Source organism: Lepidochelys olivacea (genome assembly GCF_965140295.1).
Source record: "Lepidochelys olivacea isolate rLepOli2 genome assembly, chromosome: 8".
NCBI classification, from domain to species: domain Eukaryota; kingdom Metazoa; phylum Chordata; order Testudines; family Cheloniidae; genus Lepidochelys; species Lepidochelys olivacea.
This window is the reverse complement of record NC_140418.1, coordinates 69235621-69261651: the sequence shown is the minus strand read 5'-3', so window position 1 is coordinate 69261651 and position 26031 is coordinate 69235621. Positions and strand designations below refer to the sequence as shown.

The window sequence follows — 26031 nt, the reverse complement described above, 5'->3', positions numbered from 1 at the left end:
TTAAAGTCAATGGCAAGCCATCCATTCCAAATGCTTTACAAACAGAGTATTGGGTCCATAAGCTGTTTTATGGCTCAGTTTATTAAGTACTGCCTACTGGACTCTTATAAATGTTTTCTTCTGAGTTCTTTGTTCAAAAAGTGGGTAGCATGGTGTTTTTCCAAATAGATTATGCGTTTTAAGCCAGTTTTTTCCCTCTCTCTTTAACTGACAGTTTCCCCTTGCATGCCCCAGAAAGGAGAGTTCAAGAGGTGGAACAGCAGGGTGAAACTGAGTGCTCCACCTAGTTCTAATCCAGAAATCCTGCAGAGGTTAGGAAGAAAAGCACCTACATTGAGTCTGCCAAAGGCAATTTAAATTTATGTGCCAACAAACAACATAATGAACATATTTACTCTGGCATTCAAGAACAAAACGAGCAGTTACTACTGTAGCTGCCAAATCTAATAGTTAGTCTACAGTGTCATTCATAAAATAAGTGCAAGTTAACACAGGAACTTTTTGTGTGCTCACAAGCAAACCCACTCAAAATCTGCTTGCATGTCATGGCATGAAGATTGAAAGTTTTTATATATATTAAATATATATATATGTGTGTGTGTGTGTGTTTAATAAACTGCAACACTTTCAATCAAGTGAAAAGAGTGAAAGCAAAATCATGGAATGAAAATTTGTCATCCCTCTTCCCCCCTCCCCCCCCCAAAAAAAATGTGCTTATTTCGTGTCAGAGAAATCAGAGATGGACTGGAGTCACATTACCTGTTACCCACAACTAACCACGTGTAGTACCCAAAATATCAAAAGATACCCTTACATAATGTCAACCAGATGGTACTTCTGGGAATGATTTTGCAACAACCAACCACAATCTGCATTTCTACCACTGTAACATAACTTCCAGAAGCGTTTCTTTTAAAATAGACTGTTCCTGGCACAGAAGTAAGAAACTTGGCAATGCCGTCCACCTTATGGATCTATCACCAAATATTCATAAAATTCCCTCTGATAGAATGATGAGAAAACCAGGTAAAATTACTTAGTTTTACTAAAATTACTCTGTCAGCAATACTCATGTTGCTCCCATCAATGCAAAGTATGAAGTCATAGCAGTGGAAGGCCTTTTCACTAGGAACACAGCCAGTCATATATTTTCCTTCTAGCCAGTACGTGTCAGTTATCATCCCACCTCAGAGGTTTGCCACTTTAACAAAGAAGCAACATTTGTTTTATTGTGCTGCTTGGTCCATTTCCTTTCCTTTCTCTACACATGTAAATATGTTACCATACCACTATTTTTGTAATCACTGTTGCTGTAATATGACAACTGTAATTGTAGCCTGAATTCACCAATATGTTAAACCATACAGTTAATTTAATCTAGAATCTTTGTGAAATGTTAATCATTTTGTCTATTAATTGATAAAATATTCAATTCAGGTAAACACTCAAAAGTTCAGATGCTTATTTCAATCTCTAGCTAAACCTCTTGATTCTGAAAATTTGAGGGTAGAAATCTCCCAAGAAATGTTTTTACACATTTTTTCAGTGTTGCTTTTCTGGTTGCAGTACAAACTTGTTCTCCTATGCCTGTTACTAAGTGTAACTATTGCCTCTTAAGATAACTGGATCCAATAGTTGTCTTTTGTAAATGTTCCGGATTAAGCAGTGACTTCCTAATACAGAAGCTGAGAGAGTTCATATGGTGAGGTGTTTTATACACTGAGACAAGTTTAGTGACTAGTTAACAGTATGTCTTGCAGTCCTTACTCAAGCAAAATTCTCATTTAAGCCAATAGGTGTTTTGTGAGTGAGGATTGCAGTACTGAGTCTGATCTTCATAAAGGCAATGAAAAAATAATTATTACAGTATTATGTAGTATCAAGCAGTATTTCTCTATGTATGGCATTTGATGGCCTGATTCACTGATCTCTTGCACCAGTGTAAATCCAAAGTAGATTTGAAGTTAGTGGAGACACACTAACATAAAACTGGTGTGAGAATAATCAGGCCCTAAATATTTGGTATGTAATTTTTTTTAAAAACACTCTGTCTGCCCATTTGATTGGCTGCTTCCTGCATTTGTAACTGAAAGGAAAGCAGGGACATCTCATGATGCTACACTAGTTAATGGGAATGGGCTCTGTGCTATGCTGCAACTAGCAGAAAAACACAGACAATAAGAAAACACATCAGGAAGCACAGACCGTGCAATCTCATGGTGGGGGAGCTTTCGTCGGATTGATGCGGGGGAAGGAAGGTAGTGGCCCATTTAAGGGTCTCCCCCCTCAGGAACTGGGAGCAGGTGGCCAAGAAGGGTGTAAGGTATCACCCTGAGCTGATGACACTCAGGTAGGCCATTGACCCATGCACACCTAGTCACAGTTTGTGATGTACACGACAATTGCCTGAGCCGACTCTCATGCCTGATTAGCAGCTTCCAGCCCTGGGATTAGTGTAGGATTTAATTTTTTATGGTCTACTGTGGGCATGGTGCTAGTTGCCTTATTTAGGACTGGGAAAGAATTCTCCCTCACCACCATATTAGGCAGGATGGTGTGGGGTGACTTTTTGCCGTTCCCACAGCAGCTCAGAGATCTGGTAAATTTAGTCAGAGGAGAGATGTCACAATTTAGCAGGTATCCTGTGCTGGTACTTATTCCATAGGGATCCAGTTCCCTGAAAAACTGGATTTAGAAGTGACTTAGGGGAAGGCATCCCTAAAGAAGCTGGGGAGCAGAATTGGGTCTCCTAACATCTGGTACAGCAGAGAGGCATTGTCCATTCCCTAGCTCCTTAACCTGCATAATTTGGGCTTAGTGGTACAGTCCCAGAAATGTGATGGGAACAGCTGTGGAGAGTGGTGGGGGTCATTGCAGCCCTCCACTAGGTTGAAACAATTAAGGAAGGAACAATGACCCGCATGTACGAATTACTGTAGATTAGTTCCAAGATGAGTTAAATAATATAGTAGTGGTCAAATTAAACCACATCCATTGTATATTGATTATCTTTCTGCCTGTCTGGGACAATAAGAAAACATGCCAGGAAACTGACTTTCTTATAGACTCACCTGGGTACAGTTGCTTTGTTGGGGCACTGAGTTGTGCATGTTTTGAAACTCTGTAGGCAACATCTGATTCTTTTGAATCCTTTCTGTTTGTGCAAAATCCTGCTGTTCTTAATATTCCTTCTGGTGACTTGTGAAATTCTAATGCTTTTAGCACATCAACTGGTTCAGCTGAAAAAGTAGCAAAAACAACAACAAAGAATCATTCAAACTGCAACATTTCAAAAAGGAAATGAATTTCATTGCTAAATTATATATGCAGGTGTCTAATCATCAGAATGGCTACATCATATTTTGTTTTTTTTGCAGGCTATTCTTACAGTAGAATATTATTTTAACAGGGTCATTTTCTCATCAAATATCTAGGAGCTCATCATACCCAGTGTAAGTTAGTTAAGATCAGATTTTTTTTAACAGTCACTTGCTAATTGAGATTTACTATTTCATAAATAATCTGGAGATTAGTGTTTACAACACAGATTCCTTTAACACATGAATTCTGATAAGTGGAAATGACTTAACGAGCATTTCATATATTGTACCAACACTTAGCTCTGAAACATAATCTTCTTTGACCCCTAATACAAATATACATTCTGACCACATGGGACTGAGCGTACAGCACTCTTTTCCAGAGGTTGGTAGGAAAGGGGCTCATTGTCTCCCCATCTAGCTAAAAGAAGCATCACAGGAATTTTACAAAGTTGGAGCAACTGTGGGGGATTAATTAATTTGCCCTCCACCCTGCTGAACACATTAGAAGTGGGATGTGCTCTGGAGAGTCTGGCCACAAGGGTCAAAGAGGAATGATTTCTAGAAAGAGGGCTGGGGGAAGTTAGCTGCTTGGGTCTCTCTTTTTTCTAGAATTTGACTGCACTGAACCACACTTCAGATCTTTATTTGGGATTTTCACTGTAGGGAGCGCTGTTGTAGTCATTTGTCTCTTAAAGGAGCAGGATTATGTTCACTATTGAGTTTTACAATAATGAGCACAACAAAGATGTTTAATCCCCATACAGGCATGAAGAATCATCTCTCGCTCAGAACAGCTTGCCGTGACACCTTGTATTCATTCTTATGAGATCAGCGCATTAATATATAGTAACTGTTGTTCAGGCACCAATCCTTAATTGATCTCTGAATACATCCAGATTTGATTTTAGGCATAACAGGATGATGGTGTAAACAGCCATGATACTGTAAAATGTGTGCAAGCCATACTGGGTAGCTCAGAAAAGGAGTAAATAGACAGAGCCTGTTGTTTCTAGGTCAATGGTTCACATTATTATTTATTATTATTTATATAGCAGTAGTGCCTAGGAGCCCCAGTCATGAACCAGGAACGCATTGTGCTAGGCACTGTACAAACACAGAGAAAAAGACGATCTCGGTCCCTGGCCCTGCCCCAGAGGTCTTACCGTCTAAATAATCTAAAACAATCCAATCAAGATTGCTGGTAGCCTGTGGCTGCTGGCTGCTGTGAAGTAATTTTAAATTCTCGCTCCAGGTCCTGGTAAACAAGTGTCCACATAACAAAAACACTCACAATTTGAACTCTTTGGCATCCTTGGTTACTGTTGCAGGGATGCCAAGGATTGAATGGCATGGAGACAGAATTACTTTCCCCTCAAAAGAGGCCAACTCTGGACTTTCTAAAGTAAAAACGTTCCAAGGTTTCCGTAATGAGATGACAAAGTATATGGCTCCTTCCATCTGGTGATACATTTTCAGAAAAAAATACCAGTGAGCTTCTGCTACACTTATTTTAAATAATTCTACCTCTGATATTTTCCTCCCCCACCAAGATTACATTATTATCAAAAATAAACACAATACTGAATGTTTATCACAAGTTAATACATCCTGAAAGAATCCCTAAATGTACACCTGCTACAAATAAAAGATATCTATTCTACATTTTCCTAAAACTAAATTTAAACATTCTGAAAAGCTACGTTTCAACATTAAATAATGAAAATCATTACATAAAATCTAAAAATATGAGCTTTAACTTTGTAAACCTTGGTTTATGCCTTGTAAAAGCATTCCTATTAATTTCAATGAATATGATATATGTTCACTGAACTGTCTCATTACTCATGTGGGAGACATGCCAAAGCACTTCTACAACCGTAAAAGGGTTGGCCAAACTGTTTCTCCAATAACTTATTGGTGTTTTTTGCAATGTACATAATGATTAGAGCTGGTAAAAATACTGCAGAATCAGTAAATATGAATATTCATTCAAATTCCAAATGGCTGCTCCCAGAAAACAAATGTGGGAGTTGGGTGAGGCAGCTTACATCACATTGTCCATGCTGTATGGCTTCAGGGGAGAAATAGGGATGTCAAACTGGCACTCTTTATTTTATAGAGAAAAAGATCATTTTAACTGATTGTCTTCCCTTTGGGCCCAATCCTGAAGTCTCTAAGCAGGCAAAATTCTAACCACTTTCTGTAAAGGCAATCTTTTAAAACTAAATTAAATTACTTCCACTGTTAAGGCTGAGCAAATTCTCAACACAAATGTATTTGGTGAATGTATCACTTCTTTCTCCTGTTCATGAACTGTAAACAAGCAGTAGTAATGCATGTATTCTCTACTGACTATTCATTTAATGAGTCCACAAATATCAAGTGTAGGCCTGAAATTCAGTGCTTGTGAATATTCATGTATTTTAATGAATGTTCACCAACAGCAAACAGAAAGGTTGAAAACATAGTAAAACTGAAATTCTAGTTAGAATCACAGAAATGTTTGTGAATATTTTTCTTCACTGTTTGCTCAACCGTAGCCAGTATTGTCTTCAGTACTGATTTTGCTTCAGCTCAGCATTTCATAAATCATTCTATCAGTAACACATGTGAGTGCGCTTATAACTAAAATAGTTCATTCTACTCAGCTCATTGCACTGCCAGCATGAAGATAGATAATCAAAAGCAGTCAAGTGTGTGGTTAAATCTCACTCTGTAAAAGTCCAACTCTGGACTTCCTAAAGTAAAAACGTTCCAAGGTTTCCGTAATGAGATGACAAAGTATATGGCTCCTTCCATCTGGTGATACATTTTCAGAAAAAAATACCAGTGAGCTTCTGCTACACTTATTTTAAATAATTCTACCTCTGATATTTTCCTCCCCCACCAAGATTACATTATTATCAAAAATAAACACAATACTGAATGTTAATACAAGTTAATACATCCTGAAAGAATCCCTAAATGTACACCTGCTACAAATAAAAGATATCTATTCTACATTTTCCTAAAACTAAATTTAAACATTCTGAAAAGCTACGTTTCAACATTAAATAATGAAAATCATTACATAAAATCTAAAAATATGAGCTTTAACTTTGTAAACCTTGGTTTATGCCTTATAAAGGCATTCCTATTAATTTCAATGAATATGATATATGTTCACTGAACTGTCTCATTACTCATGTGGGAGACATGCCAAAGCACTTCTACAACCGTAAAAGGGTTGGCCAAACTGTTTCTCCAATAACTTATTGGTGTTTTTTGCAATGTACATAATGATTAGAGCTGGTAAAAATACTGCAGAATCAGTAAATATGAATATTCATTCAAATTCCAAATGGCTGCTTAGTTTAACTAGTTTTGTGCCCCTTTTGCTGTTTGCAGACATTTCTACAGACTTCTTCCTCATTACTGTTTGGGTAACAGCTGTTTATGGAATATCTGAATTGGAATGTCAGCAAGACAAAAAAAAGATCATTCATCGTTTGTTGTTCTGCTGTTTTAAAAAGTGTCTGTCAGGGATCAGAGGGATATCAGGTGATATAGGTGATTGCTCATGCATCACAAACAGCAGATCATCAAAACGGAATACTTTCCAAACAGCCCAGAAGATAAAATTTATTTCCACAAACTGTTAGTCAAATAATTTAGACAGCAAACCTAGCAAGCTTGTTCACAACAATTTTCAAATAGGGAAACTTACTGAAAACAGATAATTTTGCCATCTCCAATAACAATATAGCTGTTTTGCTAAATAAGAGTAGACCATGAGTAACAAATTAACCTTATGACATATTGTCGAATGACCACCACTTTGCCTGGCATAACAGAAAATACAAAAACCCCTGATTATTAAACTTTAAAAGAAGTGGTGATCCAAAATGAGAAAAGGAAGTTCCCTGGTAAACCTACAAAGAAATATATAAAATGCAGTGCCTCATTCATCTGGGCCTAGATATCTGCAAGAGGAAATCTCTTTATAAAGAATTTTGGGATCCTGTGCACCATGGGAATTGCTGAGGTGTGTAGTGGTATCTTCCTTAAACTAGTCACAGTTTGTGATGTACAAGACAATTGCCGCCCTGGACAAAACTTCAATGTACTGCCCCCACTTCTCACTCTCTAGAACAGAGGTATTCAGGGAAATATGCCTTGCCCAGGGGCGGAGGGCAGGGCGGAGTGTGGCAGGAACGGACATCAGATTTTCTGGTTGGGGGAGAGGGTTGTGTGGCAAGTCTTCTGATAGTTCAGAGGTTATGGTAAACACCTGTGGGCCCAGAGCCATACTCCAGCACCACTCACTCAGGTTTGGCTCTGACACTTCTGTCATGATGGAGGAGTGGCCTGACCAAATTTGAATGAATGAAGTTTTAACCTGGCACACAGGGTCACAGTGCCACAGTCCTGCTTAGATTTGGCCTGGCCACCCCTCCATCATGATAGAGGGATGGCGGGGCCAAATCCAAGTGAGTAGCATTACTACCTGGTTCACAGGGGTGCAGTGCCACTCAGTTTATTGATTTGGGTTTTTCCCGGTGGTTGGGAGCCTCCCTGAGGTGGGGCCCTATATAAGTGCCCCAGGTGCACATTGGTTAATCTGGACCTGGTTGATATCATTCAACACTTGCCCATATGAGGAAGCCTGAGATACTAAGGACCCTCCAAGTTTGTACGTTGTTCAGTTTTGACTGATCTTAATTTTGCAGGATATTCTATTGCATCAGTAGATATCTGCCTGTGATAGACCCTCTCACAAAAGCTTCCTTAAAGTGACTCTTACTCAGCCTGACTCTAGGTGGTACTCTTCTGGTACAATTTCTCCATCTGGCATTGAAATGAGACAAGGTTTCCACTAGGCAATGGAGTCTATTTGAAATTTACCCCGTCTGTTTACTTCTCCTAGGAGAAAAAAGCTAAAGAAAAATGCAATAACTATTATGTCATATCACACTATTGCATCCAGGTAGTATATGGCTTCTGATTTGGTGTCTGGGGATGGGAATGTAAGGAAATACCAAACTATTAAAATTGCATGCACAGATCTCTGTTCAGATGCACAAAATGGGTGCATGGCCCTCTTTGCAAAAACTATAATTGATCAGGAAAAATTCAAATACCACATCTGAAAATTTGGTTCTATGGTTGCTGTGATAAACTGGAAAATAAGTACAAACCTGTACAAGGTTTGCAAATGGATCTGCTCACACATGCCTTACAGCCACAAGAAGTTCCAATGGCTCAAATCGGACCCTATATGGACTAAGCAATCACATGCAGAAAGATCTGAACCCAAGGATGTCCTATTAGAACACAGCTTTAGATCCTAAGAGGCCCCCTGAGGCCCAGATCACAATTGTGCTGGTTACCAGACAATGGAGAACCTAGCCAAAGAGATTCTGCTTCCCACGAAATATCATAGTGCAGAGTTCTGCAGCACCTCTGTACCGTTGACGGGGGTAGGATTTGGCACAAAGGGACTTGTTTTCTCCAGATGTGTAACTTCCATGGATGTTATGCAGGAATAATGAGAGAAGAGTTTCATATTGTTGGATTTGCTGAGAGGACATGGAGGACTGTATTGTTTAAATTCTTTTTCAGTGTATTGATTGTCAAAAACAATCATTTTACAGTTTCCTTAAAAACAATCTCAACGTGTGAGCGAGGTTCATGTGTTTCCATCTACCTTCCATCCATCAGCTTTTTTTGGTTTGTTTGGAAGTGTTGACTAGTAAGCTGGAGACTGGTGCCCAATATCCCAATACAGAGAGGCCAAAGCACAAGACAACCTTAATGACACAGTGTCTTTAGAGCAAAAACACCTCTCTATTTGAGACATTTAAATTTACAGAGGCAAATTCTACTCTCAGTTACCAGAGTAAGCCTGAAAGAACTCCATTCATTTAGGGAAGGTATTTAGATTTTCAGTTGTATAACTGAGAGCAGGATTTGGTCCACAGTATTTCATACTGAATGTAGCATTTAAGGCACACTTTGTAATCTTCCACTGCTTTTTATGCTTGTTGCACACTGGACTAAACAAAAAACATGGAGTAAAATAAACCAGAACGGTACAAATATAAAAATAACAGCTTTGAGGAGCAACTGAATGTGCAGAACCGTGTTCTGAGTAGGAATAAAAGATCAACTTCTCTATTGGCATAACTCCATTGAAGAATTTTTTTGGGGGGGGGAGGGTGTTTACACAAATGTAAACGTAACAACTAGAAGTCAGTGGAGTTACACAAGTGTAAAACTGGTGTGAGATCAGAATCAGGCCCAGAGACTTTAAATATTGAGGAAGATTTCACCATTTGTATTCAAGATGGCTGCTGAACTGGCATCTGGATTACTGCTGGAGATGCTCTTGATTAAGAGTGACTGCCCTGCACCTTTAAGCAGGAGGGTGATTGGCTGGATGACCAAAAGAAAGGAACAGTGCTTTATGGCTTGGAGGGGGGAGAAAGATGAAAACTTCTGCAAAAGGGATAGCGTGGTTGCTGACTCATCCCCTAGGAATGGAAGTGTTTAAAAGATGCAACCCTGGGCCTGTAGCCTACCTTTTACAAAGAGCAACCTTGGGTGGTCAGTCACCATTAATGTGCTGTCATTCCATTCCAGATGTGGGCAACTTAAACTTGGTTTCCAGCAATTATACATTGCCAGAGCAGCACAAAGTACCTGGAGTATGCAGGTGAATCTAGCCCTTTTGTGGGGAAAGAGATAGGAAGTGGTGGTTCCATTTTTGGGTCATCACTTCCAGCATTAGACTTTCCACAGATACAATGATTTTTAAAAAATGCATAGTGCCCTACTACTTCTTATGGATTAATAACCAGTATAATTTCATTTAAAAAATAAAGGGCATTTATACTTTGAAAAGTGACTTTGTAAAAATGACACTAGGATTCCATCTCTGGAGCAGACTCTGATCCCCTCACTCACAATGAACAATATCTTGCCCTCCATTGACTTCTACACAACATGTGTATGGGGTTAAGAATCTGGCCTTCTTTGGAGCCAAATTCTGATATCTCTACTTATGTTGCATAGCACCTTACTCTGCAAGCAGTACCATTGATTTCAGTGGGACTATTCTAGGAGTTATATACTCCTCATTGTTGGTAATGGCAGCAGACCATGGGTCTTCATATTTAGTATTTTATAGTGCCATAAATATACTCAGCACTTTACTCACAAATAAGAGAGAAACTTATTTTTTCTCACCTCTTTCTGTCCCAATATGTGGCCTACAGTCTGTGTTAACTTGTGTGGCTTTCCCATCCACACTGAGGAAACTCCACATGTAGGAGATTCCAGGGCAGGGGCAGTACAGGAATCATGCTGTCAAAGAGGTGTCAGAGTGCTGGGGAAGCCATGCAGCAATACAGAAGCTCAGTTTCTCCACCCAGATGGCTTGTGCCTCTAGCTGATCCTCCAAGGGATCTGGAGCTTCACATTCATAGACTGGAAAGGGAGGAGGAAACCCACACACCCACACCCTGTCTGACAGGAGACTCTGAGGCATACTCAGCTAGTTTAAACCAGTTGTACTCCATGCCCTTTGTGGGAATGCTCCCTGTAGGTGAACACAGAGCACTAAGTTAGACAAAAAACAACCAAAAAGGGGAGTGGTTGTAACAAAGTCATAAGAATTTACACTGTTGACGTTTGGTGTACTTTATGGAATTTCTGGATTTTTTTCAAGTTCAAGGCAAGAGGAGATGGCTATTACCTTTGAGTGGTGCTATATTAAATCGTCTCAGTTTACAAGAATGTTATCTCTAACTGTGATTTCTGCAAATTCAATCTGGGATCAGAAAGTCGGACTGTCTAGTTCATGCATCAGCACCCACCATTAAGATTCTAAAATTATAAGAAAACCTAATTAACCCTCCCATGGCTGTGTCTTTTCTGAAGGAGTAAAGAGTAGCACAAATGTATTTTATTCTCTAACATATGCAGATATTACTTTGGATTTACAAAGGAAGCAGATATTTTGAGTTAAGAAAGTGATAGTATCTGACTATAACCATGCTTTAAGGCTAATTTTATTTTAGTAACTAGCAGCCAAGAACGTCTCCGGATTTACAATGGTGGAGACTGGAACCTTCTTTCTAGTCACTGAACAACTGTAGCACAGGCAATAGCAATGCAAGTTTCCAAGGATGAAAAAGGTTTTCGGTCTCTATACCTATTAAGTATTGGATCCCTCTGTCCGGGGCAAAAATGGTACAACTAGTGCTAGATACGGTGGTGGGTTTGGGATAGTAGACTTCCAAAAGTTTCACAGAACCTATCCATCCTTGCCTACCATGCATACCCTGGGCTGTATTCAAAGTGGTAAGCTAGAGGTAAAAAGCTCCAGCTCCGATGAAGAGTAGCTTTTCCTATTAAACAATTACACATTTTTGAGTAATAGCTTCTGTGCCTTACATGAAAATTGGAAAACTATTTTAACAAGTTTAAAACAGTAATACTTCGGTCAAGGGTCTGTTGACTTTCAACCTAAAATGTATTTTTACTCCAAAACACAAGAAAAACCCTGACAGAGTCACATTCTTGGGTTCCACTATAATACTGAGAGAGATAAAATCATGTCAAAATAGCAACTGAATAAGATTTGCTTGACTCAAGCTATCAGTAATAACTAAAGTAAGTATAATGTGTCATCCTTAGTGGACCATGTACATATACATACAAATGGGATTGATCCTCAGCTGGCTAATGGAGCTGCACTGTTTTATACCAGTTGAGGTTCTGGCCCAATCATTCTGAGCACTTAATGTGTCTGTATCACATCCTTTACACCTAGGTAAATAAACCACTTATCACCTCAACCCCTTTTTTTTAATGTTCATATCAACTACCTACACAATATCTTGGACAGTAATTTTGTCTGCTTTTGCTGCAAAACAAGAGATTGATCCAAGGTCAGAGCTTTGCTACTCCTGTCTAGAGAAAGACAATATAGAATACCTGGGCACTTCACTGTTGGGAATTATGATTTTAGGGAGAGTAAATCTTCAATGTGCTGTGGTCTGATCCCTGCTCAAAAACACCTTTCTTGACTTTAACAGGCTTGTCAGTTACCAGCCAGTACCTAACCCCACCCCACCTTCCTGAGGATGGTCATTGAGAAGCTGGTTATAAGCCAACTCCATCATCAATGGATATCCTCCAATAATCTGGATCTTAGCCAATTGTGTTTCAGACCTGGATTTGGACAGATAGTCTTCATGGTGAACAATGACCTCAAGGCAATGGACTGAGGTCAAATATCCACACTAATTCTATAACATCCATCAGTAGCCCTCAATGCACTTGACTGAGGAAGTATTGCTCTCTTGTCTGAGGATCCTGTGGCAGGAACAAAATTCCTTTTCAGTGGCTTTGATCATTCCTTTAAGAGACATCCCAGAAGCCTGTGATGGGCAATTGTTCTTCTCACTTGTGAAGTCCCTCAATGTCGATTTTTTCGCCCTCATACATGGATCTTGCCACAGCCAAAGACCACTTAAAAGCTTCAGCTTGTGCAGAATTTGGTTATCCACCTTTTAGGTAGGGCAAACAAATTTCAGCACATTTCAGCACTACCCCTTCGCTGCATTTTCATATTCAATTAAAGGTGCTAGTGACTGAGCACTATAATGCTCTAAGATAGAGTTACCCTGAAGATTACCTCTTTCCTTATGCTATATCACCTCAGCTGTATATAGAAGGAAGGCATGCCTGACAATAAGATTATTGCAGTGGCAGGCCTCTGGATCAGGCATCAATTCCCATCAGAAATCTCACCAAGCCTGAACCTGACTATACTTAGTTTAAAAATGTAACTCTTTGCTCAAGTGTCTAATAAAATATAGTTGTTGAAATCATCTTAGCAATTAGTTTTTGGGCTGGTAAATCCTTAGCTGTTTTCTTCAGTTCTGGGAGAGAATTCAGACAATATACTCCCAATTTGGGGAAAGTGCTAGATCCTCATCACCTAAATTATGTATAAGGCTTCCACCTTTTAAATGGATGTAGTAATAAATGACAATAAACAGTTTTACCAGGATTCAATTACTTTACATAGATACTAAAAAAAAAAAAGAAAAAAAAAAAGAGAAACAGGAAGCTGTACACTGAGTTGTCCAATATTTTGAACTATATTGGACAGATATTGATTTTCCTCCTGATTTTGCAGTTATTCATCAGCAATGTCCTCACAATCAATTTTTAAGTATTAATTCATTAGAAATGCCCCATCCTAAATAGAGTGTAAGAGTTGGAGCCACTAAACACAGTAGGCCAGATTCATCTCTGGAGTACGCAAGAGATTAATTTGGCCCAATAATATTAGCTTCTGAAATGTTATTTTTTTTACTTTGTATTGTTCCTTAGTAAATGTGATACATTATGTCGGTAAGCTGTTCTGTTGGAAATATCTCAAAACTTCATTACAAACTGGAACTCAGAGTGTGGATTTACTAATCTTTCTTCGTTCCTAAATTTAGTTTTTTAAAAGTTTACTCTTGTTTTATTTGATTGTGTCAACTATTAAAAGGCTAGCTATCATTTAGCAGTGAGATTCTAACAGTCTAAAAACATCCACACCCGGTGAGTGTTGATGAAAAGTCTTCAAGTATTTCTTATTTATGGCCAAGACTTTCAGAAATGGATGCCTAAAGTTAGACACTTAGGTACATATTTAGGTTTCTAAATATGAAGTGCTGAGTGCTCAGTACTTTTGAAAATCACACTATTACTTAAAGACATAGAAGCCTAAATTTAGGGTCCTAGTTTTCTAAAATCTTGGCCTCTGTTTTTCAGCACCCATCCAAGGTTCTAGGTGCTTATTACAATCTAATAGCAGTGTCCTATTATCTGTGAAGTGAGTTAATGGCCCTAGGCCAGCTCCTACTTGGCAGATATCCAAATAATAAAAACTACTATTACAACAGTATCTGACACTAGTTTTGATCATCTCCTCAGAAAGGCAAAAGATTGAATGGGCCTGGAGTCTAAATGATCCTTGCTCCCATGGTGATTAATGAGACAGATTGGTGGGGGAGAATGGAGTAACTGGACTGTCACTGCCCATGCTCTGTGTCTGTACAGTGCAAGTCAGACCAGAATAAGAGAGAAATGTGGGGGGCAGGAGAAAAACGTAAATGCCGATTGCGTGAAAGCTTTTATACAGGTTTATTTTAGCTTCCATTGTTCAAGCTTTATTTTAAGCAGTTCTCTTACTGTGAAACCTGATAACTATTTCTTTTTTTTTTTTTTGCATTACTTCTCACAGATTATCAGCCTGTTCTCTAATTCTGTAAACGTTTAGCTAACAGTTTAGTTTAATAGCTTAAAATGAACCTGCAATAACAGGACAGACCCTAAGTAGCCAATAACTAGTTAATCAATGGGGGAGCATTTACTAACAGCTCTTGATTTCGATACGGATAGCTAGAGGTAAAGCATTTCCAATGGAAAGTCCTTGACTTTTGGATTCACATCCCTCTTTGGTTGAACAGACTCTGAGTCTGTTGGCATTTAGGGTACAGTTCAAAATGCATGTACTATTACAGGCATTTGCCATATAGGGGTGGTTGCTGGTTTTATAATGCAATGACCCTATTTATCTTTTTTTATGTTTGTATCGGAGTAGTTTTTCATGTTGTACATGCACCCAAGGACAATTGTGATGGGCACATTTCAGAAGTTGAAAACCAAACATAAACAGTAATTATTATTAATTCTTAGAAAGTTTCATCTACCCATCCCAAAGTGCTTTACTAAAGTGAATATTTATGATTTGCCCTATTTCACAGACCGGGAAAATGAGGCACTGAGAGGTTAATTTTCAAGATTTAGAAAAGAAATCTAAACTATCTAGTTGGAGTGGATGTGCAACAACTCTGAAAATCAGTTTATCCTTATCTAGATGCTTAAATATCAATTTAAGAGATTAACTTTAGGCACCCAGGTTTGAGATTTTTACTCATGACTGCTACTTAGAGGTGAGAAATGTAGTTCTTTTAATCACTACAGTTTTATTGCACTTTACCTTAAGAGCATTCAGATAAAAATGCCAAAGGCTGATGGCACTTCCAGGAGGGCTAGGATATTGTTGTAGATCACTTCAATATTTGGTTGTATAAGAAGAACAGATTATCCAGATGCATACAGGAATGCTTTAAATAATTACTTCAATAACAGGTGGGCTCTTTCAAAAGCACTCAGAACTGGCCTAACTCTGCATCCGACGAAGTGGGAATTCACCCGCGAAAGCTTATGCTCCAATACGTCTGTTAGTCTATAAGGTGCCACAGGACTGTTTGCCACTTGGCCTAACTCTGTTTCACAGAAGTCTGACACTGAGAATCCTACCACTGACTTTGTCAGGAGCAGTTAGGCCAATGCAGAGCTCTCTTAATTCACTCAACATTGTTAAATTATAATTCAAAGAAAATGAAAGCACACAGTGAAGCTATTTGATGTATTTTAGATGACAATCAACAAGTAATTATGTCTCTTCTCAGAGCCCAAAACTGTAAAACACATGTCGTAAAAATCCTACTCAGGTCTCACACTGAGGTCAATGTAAGGATTGCCTGTGTATAAACTGCAGGCTCAGACCCTTAATGATGTTAGCTCGAAGGTATCAGTCATTTAGCTGAAATATTTTTGCAGGAATTAAGGAGTACCCTTTTAGGTTTTCATTACTGACCAAAAACAGTCTAGACATGGAGTGTAACCTAAATTTTTGAGGTTGAGGTTTCATGAATACTTCACATATTTTGCCTAAACAGTGGCTTCTTCATTATTTAGAGTAAGACCTTCTTTTAGACTAAGTATATTAATTATTTCATATGATAATCAGCATTCGTTAAAACAGAGCATGCATCTGCAATCTGATTCTGAGATTGCTTCCACTATTTTTATACCAGAGCAATATCTGGTCAGATGTTCAGCTGGTATAAATCCTTTAAACTCCATGGAAGTCTTATGCCAATTTGCAGTAATGAGGATCCAGCTCAGTATTGATTCCACTGGAGCTACCGCTGGTTTACATCAGAGTATTGGTTGATGAAATCAGAATTTATTCTCACAGTGTCTAAGCATGATGAAGCCTCTTTTACTTGCTGAGCTAAAAAGTTCTTTAGTAGAACTACTAGCTCATGGAGACAGTACCTTCAGATGTGACATTCTGAGACCATCAAAACACAAATTAAATTCCTGGAATATCATTTTTCCATTACCACAATCTCATTACCATGTCACTGGCTCTGCTGATCACCATTTTTTTAGGTTAGAGGGTAACCTAAAAATGGTGATTAGCACAGCAAGAGACACTGTGTCCCCTCTTTTAGTAGGACATGTGGCTAATAGTTAAATATAAAAAATAAGTGATTGGGACTTCTGAACCCAAATGTTTGCAGATACACAAAGGAGGTATTTCATCGAAACCTTTTTTAGCTTTCAAAAATATCCTGATTATAGACTACAGCCTTGAATGTGGTATATTTGTACATTTTTCAACTATATATATATAGAAAATCTCTAGAAGAAAAGAACAGGCATGTAAGGGTCAGAACTTCAGCTGGTGAAATTTGGAATAGCTCCATTGAATTCAATGTATCTACACCATTTGCACAAGTTGAGGATCTGCTTTAAAAAGTCCCACAGCTTGAGAACTTGATCCTACAACTACTGAAGTCAGTGGCATAACTCCTTATGACTATAAGCCAAGCAAATCAGCCCCCCCAGTTTTGCATCCAACTGACATCAAAGGTTTTTGACCTTGAATAATAATCTTGTTCCAAAATTATAATTAACCATTTAGATTGCTAGAATATTTTTAGTATTTGTGTTGGGCCAAATCCTGCTCACCTTAATGGTGGACATGTGGTGTGTAAGACTCAGAGTTTAATAATACTCTTCAATTGAACAAAATGACTAGCATTTGGGCCATTTTATACAGTCACTATGAACTTAATTCAGTTGCTATTGACTTCAATGACAGCAAGATCAGTATCTGTACTTTTTATTGTGCATTTGTTTTTATTATGCATCCTTCATTTAAACCTGGTAGCAAACAATATGCACTTATAACACTACCTCTGCCAAACAAAATTCTATTTCACATGCTGAATGCATTAACACTTTGACATATACAGAAATCCCAGGCCTAAAATTTACAAAGGTTTTTATGTCCCCTTTACATGTGATAATGTGCTGAAAGAACTCAAATACTGCCAGCTCCTGCTAGTATTTAAATAACAAGGTCAACAATTAATGTATTACATTTATAGTTTGCAAAGGTGGTATTTAAACCTTGGTATTCTAATTATAACTGTTGACAAAATGCATCTGTGTTCATCTAATTTCAGTAAAAGCTAATTTTCCCATCTCTGCCATGTCCATCCAAAGGGCAAGTCTTTATTGCTTTGTGAGACTGTGAGACTCTACTTGCTTAACACAAGAGGTTTCTCCCAAGGTCCATTTAATCTATTTGCACCCATTATCAACAAATAGTCAGGACAACAATAAATTAATAAATGTTAAGAGAATTTCTTATGAAAAGAAGCAAAGAGCTCTAGTGAGAAAAGAAAAACAACTTCTTAATCTTGTTGGCACATGGAAACCCTACTGTTCCTCACTGTACAAAAAAAAAAAAAAAATAATCTGTAAGAGGCATAATTGCTCCAGAACATTTTAGGTGCAACTGAAGTTCAGCAATAATGCCATGGTTCTTTTGTTATGCTTTACCTTTGTTGGAATTAAAGGTCCTATTGGTACGAATACTGCAGATGCCAAATTTACCAGGTTTTTTGTTGTTGTTGTTTTTTACAAAGCCTTTTAACTTATCAGAAAACATCATACAGTCAAGAATAGGTTTTGTGTTAAGGAAGCTTTTTCTTTTTAGTGTAGAATATCAATTCAAACAATTGCCTCTGGATTAATATAGATATAGCATTTTAGATATGTATCATTTGTGTGTGCTGTGTTTGTGTGTTTATATATATTGGACTTGATAATATATTTTAAACAAGACAAAAAATAAAGCTAGGAAATATGAAGGGTTTTTTTGTCTTGTTTTTGTACTGCAGAGCTAGTAAAAAGACACAGCCTGAATTGTCCTTTCAGGAGTCTGTCAAGTCTCCTGGTAAATTAAATATAAAGCACTAGAGTCTGCAGAATCTACAATACATACCAGTCATATTTCTTTGTCAGTTGCCTGTCTAAAACAAAGCCTTTAATTTAGAATTTCTGCAATATTTCTAAAAGAAAAAACAGACATATTCATGCAGGGTCAGACAGCACATTCTGGGAAGATAGGACCATTTCACCTGCTGATCCCTGGGACTCAAACAAACTTTTCAGCTGGGCCCACCAGTAGTTATTCTCAATAAATCTTCTTATGGGTTGATCAACTTAACTCTATTTTTTTCAAGCTTGGAAATGTATTATCTCTTTAACCTTTGGAGGGTTGTGGTATTTTTAATAAAATGAATCTGGCTTTTACAAATATTTTACTATATTTTAAGTTAAAGGAGACATGCAAATAGTTCATTTTCACAATTGAGCATTAATGCATAGCATGCCAGTCAACAGCACAGGGGAACTACATCACTAATAAGCTGATCTGACCAGACATTTACAAGTTACTATTTGAAATCAACACTTCTGTGTTGGTTAATAATAATTAGATGTTAAACAGTTTTATTTTGAGAAAGCTGAAGAGCTACATTTCCACTGAGACCCAATAAGCATTCAGAACTGAATTACATACTTTTAGGTGGGTATGGATATTAGAAAAAAGTTTCCTTTTCCATTGTAATGGGCCCAATTCTCCATTCCTTATGCACCAAGAATTTCTGCTGGTTTCCAAAGAAGTTTGGGAAGCATTCTAATGGGATGACTAAAATAAAGCATCTACAATATCTTCAGGCAAATACTCTGTCGTCCATGGATTTACTTAAACAGAAGTTCATATATTTATTTTCTTTATATAGCTGACCAATCACATTTTCAATCCGAATTCTTAATATTGTCCTGCACGCTGATGAATAGGAAGGTTTCCATTTACCAGAAAAGCTTAAAAAAAAAAGTTGATTTTCTTTCATTTCTTGCTCATGAAATTTAAATCAGCATTACAATAGTGCATTGACTCCAGGACCTTGCAAAAATTTATAGTGCTGAAGCCAAGCCATTTTGACTAAATGAGTTTATTCATTCCAAATGCATTGCCAACACATTTGGTATTTAAAGGTGAGAGGGTTGGGGGTGGGGGGAATCAAAGAAAGTCTTTTAAAGTTGTATTTTGTTTACTTGTACCAGGTTATAAAGCAAAAATATTTTCTAACGGAGTTGCTGAGAAGTTAGTGGGCACTGAAGCGACAAAATATATTTCACTGTTTTCCCCATTCATTTGCTTCTCATTTCTATGGCTTTCTCTGCCTTAAGGTGGAGAACCTCAAGAGCCTAAACAGGAATTCTCCACCCTCGTTCATCCCAGGACAGACAACTATCATTTTTCTTTATGGAAAAAAAAAGCAAAGCAATATGTAAGAAGAAGTCAAGACTCTTAGGAATTTTGTTGAGGTCTTTCTAAATAGCAGGAAATGTCTTATTTAAAAAAGTAGTTACTATAAAGTTTAACGCTTTATATGAATACATTGTGTAATTTGCTTTATAAACTGACAGTTTATGAAAAGCCCAATAAAATAAAAATCAGAGGTCTAATCTTAATGTAGTTACAAAGATATGATTTATGCTGCATTCTGATGAAACACTGCAATATATTCACTTTATCACATAAGTTACAATGATGTGTCCAAAAGTTTTATTTATTTTCTTTCCTGCTTTCAAGTGTCAGTCACTGAACAGAGCATTTTTGTCTTAGATACTAGTGAATGTTATTTTCTTTTATCTTTGAAGTCTTCTAAATGACAGTGGCGCACATAAAAGACTATTCAGAAATAATTTAATAATACTTCATATGGGAAATTAATCCAGATCTAGCTGCCACTAAAGTCAATGGAAAGACTCTTACTGACTTCAGTAACAGTTGGACTGAGCCGTAACCACACAGCTACCAGCAATTTGTAAGCAAATGGCATACCCTGTTTCTGAACATTTAAACCACTGTGTTACTTGTCAGGCAGTTTTCAGGAAAACTCACAAACTGTGGCAAACTTAAGATGCTCCCTGTCATTTTACGTTTCTGATATTTCCTTCCTTCATTAGAACGGAGAAAGAACTTTAAAAGTAATTCTTCACTCAGGTATTATTTTAGTAAATGTATCAATCTAACAAATCTTTGCTCCTGTTATTATTAAAATTATTTCAGTAAATACCAAGGAGCTTGCGCTGAATTTTTATCGGTGCTGCTTGGGTTCAGATTTTCATTTAAAATCTAGATTCAACCCCAGAACTCATAATAAATACTGTTATGAAGTGAAGGCTGCAAAGAATCATCTCCAGCTCATATTCAATTGGCATATTAGGTTTAAAACACAATCTACCCAGTCTTTGTCTTCAGTATCCCTCATTCAATAACTTCAGTTTCAATATAGTAATGAGTACCCAAACCCCTGCAGCTAGATGGGGGGCAAAGGGGGAGGGTAACTTATCCTTGGTGTAACTCCACTGGAGACATTGGAATTGCAGCAAGGATGGATTTGGCCCCCTCCTCCCTAAACTGTAAATGAGACCAGCAGGGGGCAGAATTACTGATTGATCGGCCACAATTCAAGTGGTGACCAGGTACAAAATGCTGAATGGAAACTTTGATGATTCACCTTTCTGTGCTCCCCACCATAACTACTGTTGACTCAGAAAGGGGAAAACGACACCACTGTTCTCTTCAAAAACGGGCAAATCTCGTCCCAGATAATGATATAAACAAAACCGGGACTGTGTTCTGGGAGCATCAGCCCCCTGAGGCTGTGAGGCCCCCTAACAGCTAGGTTGCCACAAGAAGAGCCTAACCCCTACAGCAGATTGCAGGGGGAAGAAGCGGCATTTCCACTCAGCTAGGAGTTCAAAGTCACTGGAGAATGCACAGCCAGGTTATATGTGTAGTTCCACATATATGCAAGCAGATCTTTTAAGGCCATAAGATCGGACTGTTCCGCTGGTTTCCAACTGAGGTCCCCAAACAGGACGTTTCTGGACCGGTTGTTGCTCCTCCTCACACTACCAGGCATCTCTGCAGGAGCGCAGCTCTTGGAGTTGAGCACTAGGGGTTATGCACTGCGCGCCCCTCCTCCTCCTCCCACCCACCCCCAGACGTGTGAGCTCAGGGCCCTCCCTACCTTCTGAGCTCCCCCTCCCGAGGGGGAGGATTGCGGCTTCTCGCTCGTCTGCAAGCTCCCAGGAATTGCACCCTGCTAACCATGTCCACAGACACCTAACGGACCACTCAGTCTTCCCCAAGGATGCGGGGAAGGAATGGGTGGAGGGGAGGGGGAGCCGCTACTCGGTGCAAGGAGCCTAGCTCCTGGCACTGACCTCCCTGCTGTGCCACGTAGTATCCCTTAGCTCCCAAACCGATCGCCCGGTCAGTTGCGGCTCTCCAAGTGCGAGCTGCACACCCCACCTGGCAGGGCGCGCAGGGCCATGGACTTGGAAGAGAGTTGCCGGGCTAGCAAGGGGCCCATTTAAAAGAGATGTTCTCTTCCCCGCGTTTTGGAAAACTTTTGCCGATTAAAAATCTTTGCAACGAAAATCAGAGAAAGAAGAACTAAGGAGTATTTGAAATCTTGAGATCCCCCCCTCTCCCTCCCCCGCATCTCCCCGCTCCTCGGAGGAGAGCGCAGAGACTTTTGTTACACTTTAGCCAAGACTTTGGGTGAACTTTTATCGGGTTCCTGACTCGGTACGTTCAATCGCGCTGAAAATCGCAGAAACATCTGTTGGTTTTAAAAATGGATTTCGTGGTGGAGGAAACACAGAGCTGTGTCCAAAACCGCCTTGCTTCGCCCCCTGCTCCCTTTCCGCAGTTACAAGAAAGAGGTCGATGTGGGGGTCTTGAACTCATCAGCACTTTAGAAAAGCGCCTGTAAAGCTGGTTCTGCAAGAGGCTCCCAGCTGGGCTTAATACCCTGAGCTAACCCCTCACCCCATTATTTTCGCCTCCCCAGGACGGGGATCTCATTTGACAGGACTTCCTCTAAAAACCTGGCGGCAGCATTGTCCTGCATTTTCCTCCCCAGCTGGGGAGGGGGGCTGGCTGGTAGCGCCCAGCTCCCGTCTCTTTCTTACCTCCTCTGACCTCTGCAGCCTGGAGAAGGAAAGTAAAAGCGATGAGTGTGGTTACAGTGGAGTCCCGCAGCCACCTTTTCGTTTTCCATCTTGTGGACCATCTCTGCATCTCCATGCTGGGCGCCCACAAGTGTGAACCGGACTCCGGGCGCCTTCAATGTATACCAGCTCCGTCCCTTCCACGGTATTCCCAGAGATGCTGCCTCTTATAGAGCCATCCGTGAACCACCAAAGGGGATTTCTTTTCGTCCCGCTCTTTGCTCCGTGCAGGCCCCCTCCGCCCCGTCCTCCCCCGGTGTCCTGCCTTCAGACTGCAGGGAGATGAGGGGCTTTAATCAAAACGCCAGGAGCGCGGCATCCCCCTAAAGGCTCCATCCCGTCAGAGGGCTGGGCGAGAGGCACTCGGCAGCCACCCCCGGGAGCCCAAACTGACAAGCCAGCGGCAGGTCAGAAGCCAATCGCACGCCTCCTCCGGCAGCCCACAGCCCGCCCTCCCTGGGCCCCGCAGGCTGGACCAGCCCCCCGAGCCGCCCAGCCAGGGCAGATCAATACTTGGGGAATGAAAGGAATGGCAGGAGCAGCCCGCAGGGAGCCTCCGTGCTCAGCAGCGCCCCGGCCAGTCCGCTCCGCAGCCGGCTCCAGCCTGCTCGCTCCCCGTCCCGGGGGTCGTGCGGCAGGGGCTCAGCCCGGACCTGCCGGGATCCGCTCCCCGAGCCAAGTGGGGGCAGAGGAGGGGCGGGTGGGACGGGGCAGAGAGCGCGAGAAGCGGGCAATGGGGCAGAATGGGAGGCAGGGGGTGGAAGAACGGGGGAGGGGGTCAGAGGATCACCGTGCCCTCCCTGGTTCCCACAGGTCTGCGCTGCTGAAGTTATAACCCAGCCCAGAGAACGATCGACGCCTAGATCGTCCCTGTCATCAAAAACCTGAAAGGCGCTGCCCGCTACTAGAGCTGGTGCAGGGACACGTTTCCCCGCTACCCACGAGCTGGACGCTTCCAGACAGGGTTTGGGTATTTAAAAGAACTGCGGTGTGGCCAGATGAAAGGAAGGGGGGAACCAACCACCGAAAGGTGAATCACCCCACCCGCAGAATGCAGAGCGGAGGCCTTGAAATCGGGGGAGCTGCTGGGCCAAAGTTTAGAAGTCCATCTATGACAAATTCCCTTTCCTCCGTCTGTGTGTATATGGGTATTTCACATTATCCCATATGGTCACTAGAGCATAGTCAGTTTGCTCAGATTAGCCGGACCACTTAAGAATTCTATCTCACTGACTTTAAACGCTTTGGTTAATCGAAACTGACTATTCTTTGATGGCTCTAGTCATATGTACATATGGGATTTGTAAAGTGTGTCTTTACTGGTATATTTATGCTTCAAAACAAGCTAATTTATCTTTTAAAATGAAAACTGTTTTAACAATCATATAATTTAATAATGGCTTCTAAGAAAATGATGTTTTACTAAGGAGAAAAAGCATGACAAGTTTAAAGCAAAAAGGAATAAATTTCAGAACTTAATAGCATTTTACCCTTTTCTTTACCGTACTGTACATTTATCACAGAAAATGGCAATACTGACCTCCTTTGTAAAGCGCTTTGAGATCTACTAATGAAAAGCACGATGCAACAGTAGGTGCTACTGTATTTCACCATTTCATGCATACATTTCAGTGAGGGTACAATTATCTCCATTCTTTTACTGCTAGGGAAACTGAGGCACAGAGAGGTGAATTGACTGGCCCCAGGTCACTCAGGAGGCCAGTGTGAGAGCTAGGAATAGTACACAGGTCTTCTGAGTCCTAATTTAGTGATCTGTCTGCTGGGCCACACCGCCTCTCTAACTGCCAGCTTCAATAAATAATGGCAGAGGTTTAAGGAGAGCTTCATTAAACACGTACATTTGGCTAAATCCTGCTTGCCTTTACTTTCAGTTAGTGAGTAAACGCACTCTGAATTTTAAAAGGTGACTTGTGAAGGGAAAAAATGGTTTTGCATCCTATTTTCTTTATGCAGAATAAATAAGGTATTACGTAAATTGGATGGGAGAGGTGTACAAATTCCTGTTTTATATACCACATTTTCCTTAAAAGACTCAATGGACAAATGGAGGACTATTGGATTTATAACCTCCAAGAAATACATTTTAAAAAACTTGATTTTATCTGTCTTCGAATGATAGTTATCAAGTACCAATTATGCAATATGTAGCTCAGGAGTGGACTGCTATGTCCATGTGGAGACCTACTGATGGCAAAAGATGAAAAATAAGCAAACCAAAACAGAAACAAAAACCTTGGAAATTCTAAAAACAAAATATTTGGTTTCAAAAACTGGTTAAGTTACAAGGTGCTAACAATGAACTTACTTATAAAATATGGCTACTTGCAAGCAAGGAGTTAATAACTATTATTATATATTCATTTGTTTATTTGTATTGCCCTCAGTGATGTGCTAGACCCTTCCTAGAACAGATAAGCATCAGTGACTTTTTCAGTGTGTCCTGCTTCTCCCCTTTCCCATATCTGTGGGAGTTCTCAGGGCTCTTTGCCCTTCTCACTTTACATCCTATCTTTGGGTGATCTCATCCACTTACACGGCTCCAAGTATCATCTCTATATTTATGATTTACAAATCTGTCTCTCTGTCAGCAACATTTCTCTGCATCTAGTCCTGCAGCTCAGCTTGCCTCTGGGACATCCCTGCTTGGATGCCATGTTATCAGCTTAAGTCCTCTTCTTGTGTCTTCATACTGCTTCCTGCTATATCGATGCACATGCAATTGTCCAGTCATTGCACTCTGCCAGGTCACTGGAAGCGAATTCACAGTCAAGCAGTGGGCATTGCAGGAGATGCTTCATATTTGGAAGCTCTCTGCTGCAATCACAGGGACGAGTGATGTAGCCCCACTTGATCATCACATCTCTAAACCAGCCAACTCCAGTGCAAAATTGATTAAGGCAATGCCATATAGTCCAGGGTCAATCTCCACCGGGTGATAGATGTTCGAGTGGTGGGAGCCACATAGACTACAGGGTCGTTCTTTACTCTTATTTGCCATAACTGAGCCAATTATTTGTTTGGGTGACAATGTTAGGGGTTTGATGGTGGCAAGAAAACTTTGTTGTGACTTCAGTCGACCCAGTGTTGGTGTTATATCGTACAGCTATGTCTTGGATCTGTGCATTGCCCTGTGCACTCTGCTTTACTAGCAACTTACCAGAGTCCATCAGCTTCAGTGAAAATGGCCAAAACTGAACTCCTATTTTTCCATCCCAAACTGTCTCCATTTGTCCCCTTTTACTACTGTGAACAATATCACCATCCTCCCCATTGCTCAGACATATATTGAATTTTCCATTAACTGGTGATATAATTTATTTTTAAGACTTTTAACGCAAATAAAACCATGCTAGCTTCCTCAAGAGTGGTCTTCTGTGTCTGGATTTTTGATAATTTA

The 26031-nt window shown here is 39.9% G+C and overlaps 1 protein-coding gene across 1 annotated transcript in view; it reads right to left on the bottom strand.

Annotated features, from left to right (window-relative positions):
* The window catches only part of COL11A1 (collagen type XI alpha 1 chain), a 232216-nt gene extending 208950 nt beyond the window's left edge, over positions 1-23266 (bottom strand). Inside the window, exons 1-2 of the mRNA XM_084637779.1 lie at positions 22575-23266; positions 3072-3239 (exon numbers count right to left, since the gene is read on the bottom strand). Of these exons, the coding sequence (XP_084493905.1) occupies positions 3072-3239; positions 22575-22689 (283 nt within the window). The 5' untranslated portion in view covers positions 22690-23266. The remainder of the gene's footprint in view (positions 1-3071; positions 3240-22574) is intronic.
* Between the last annotated feature and the right edge of the window lie 2765 nt (positions 23267-26031).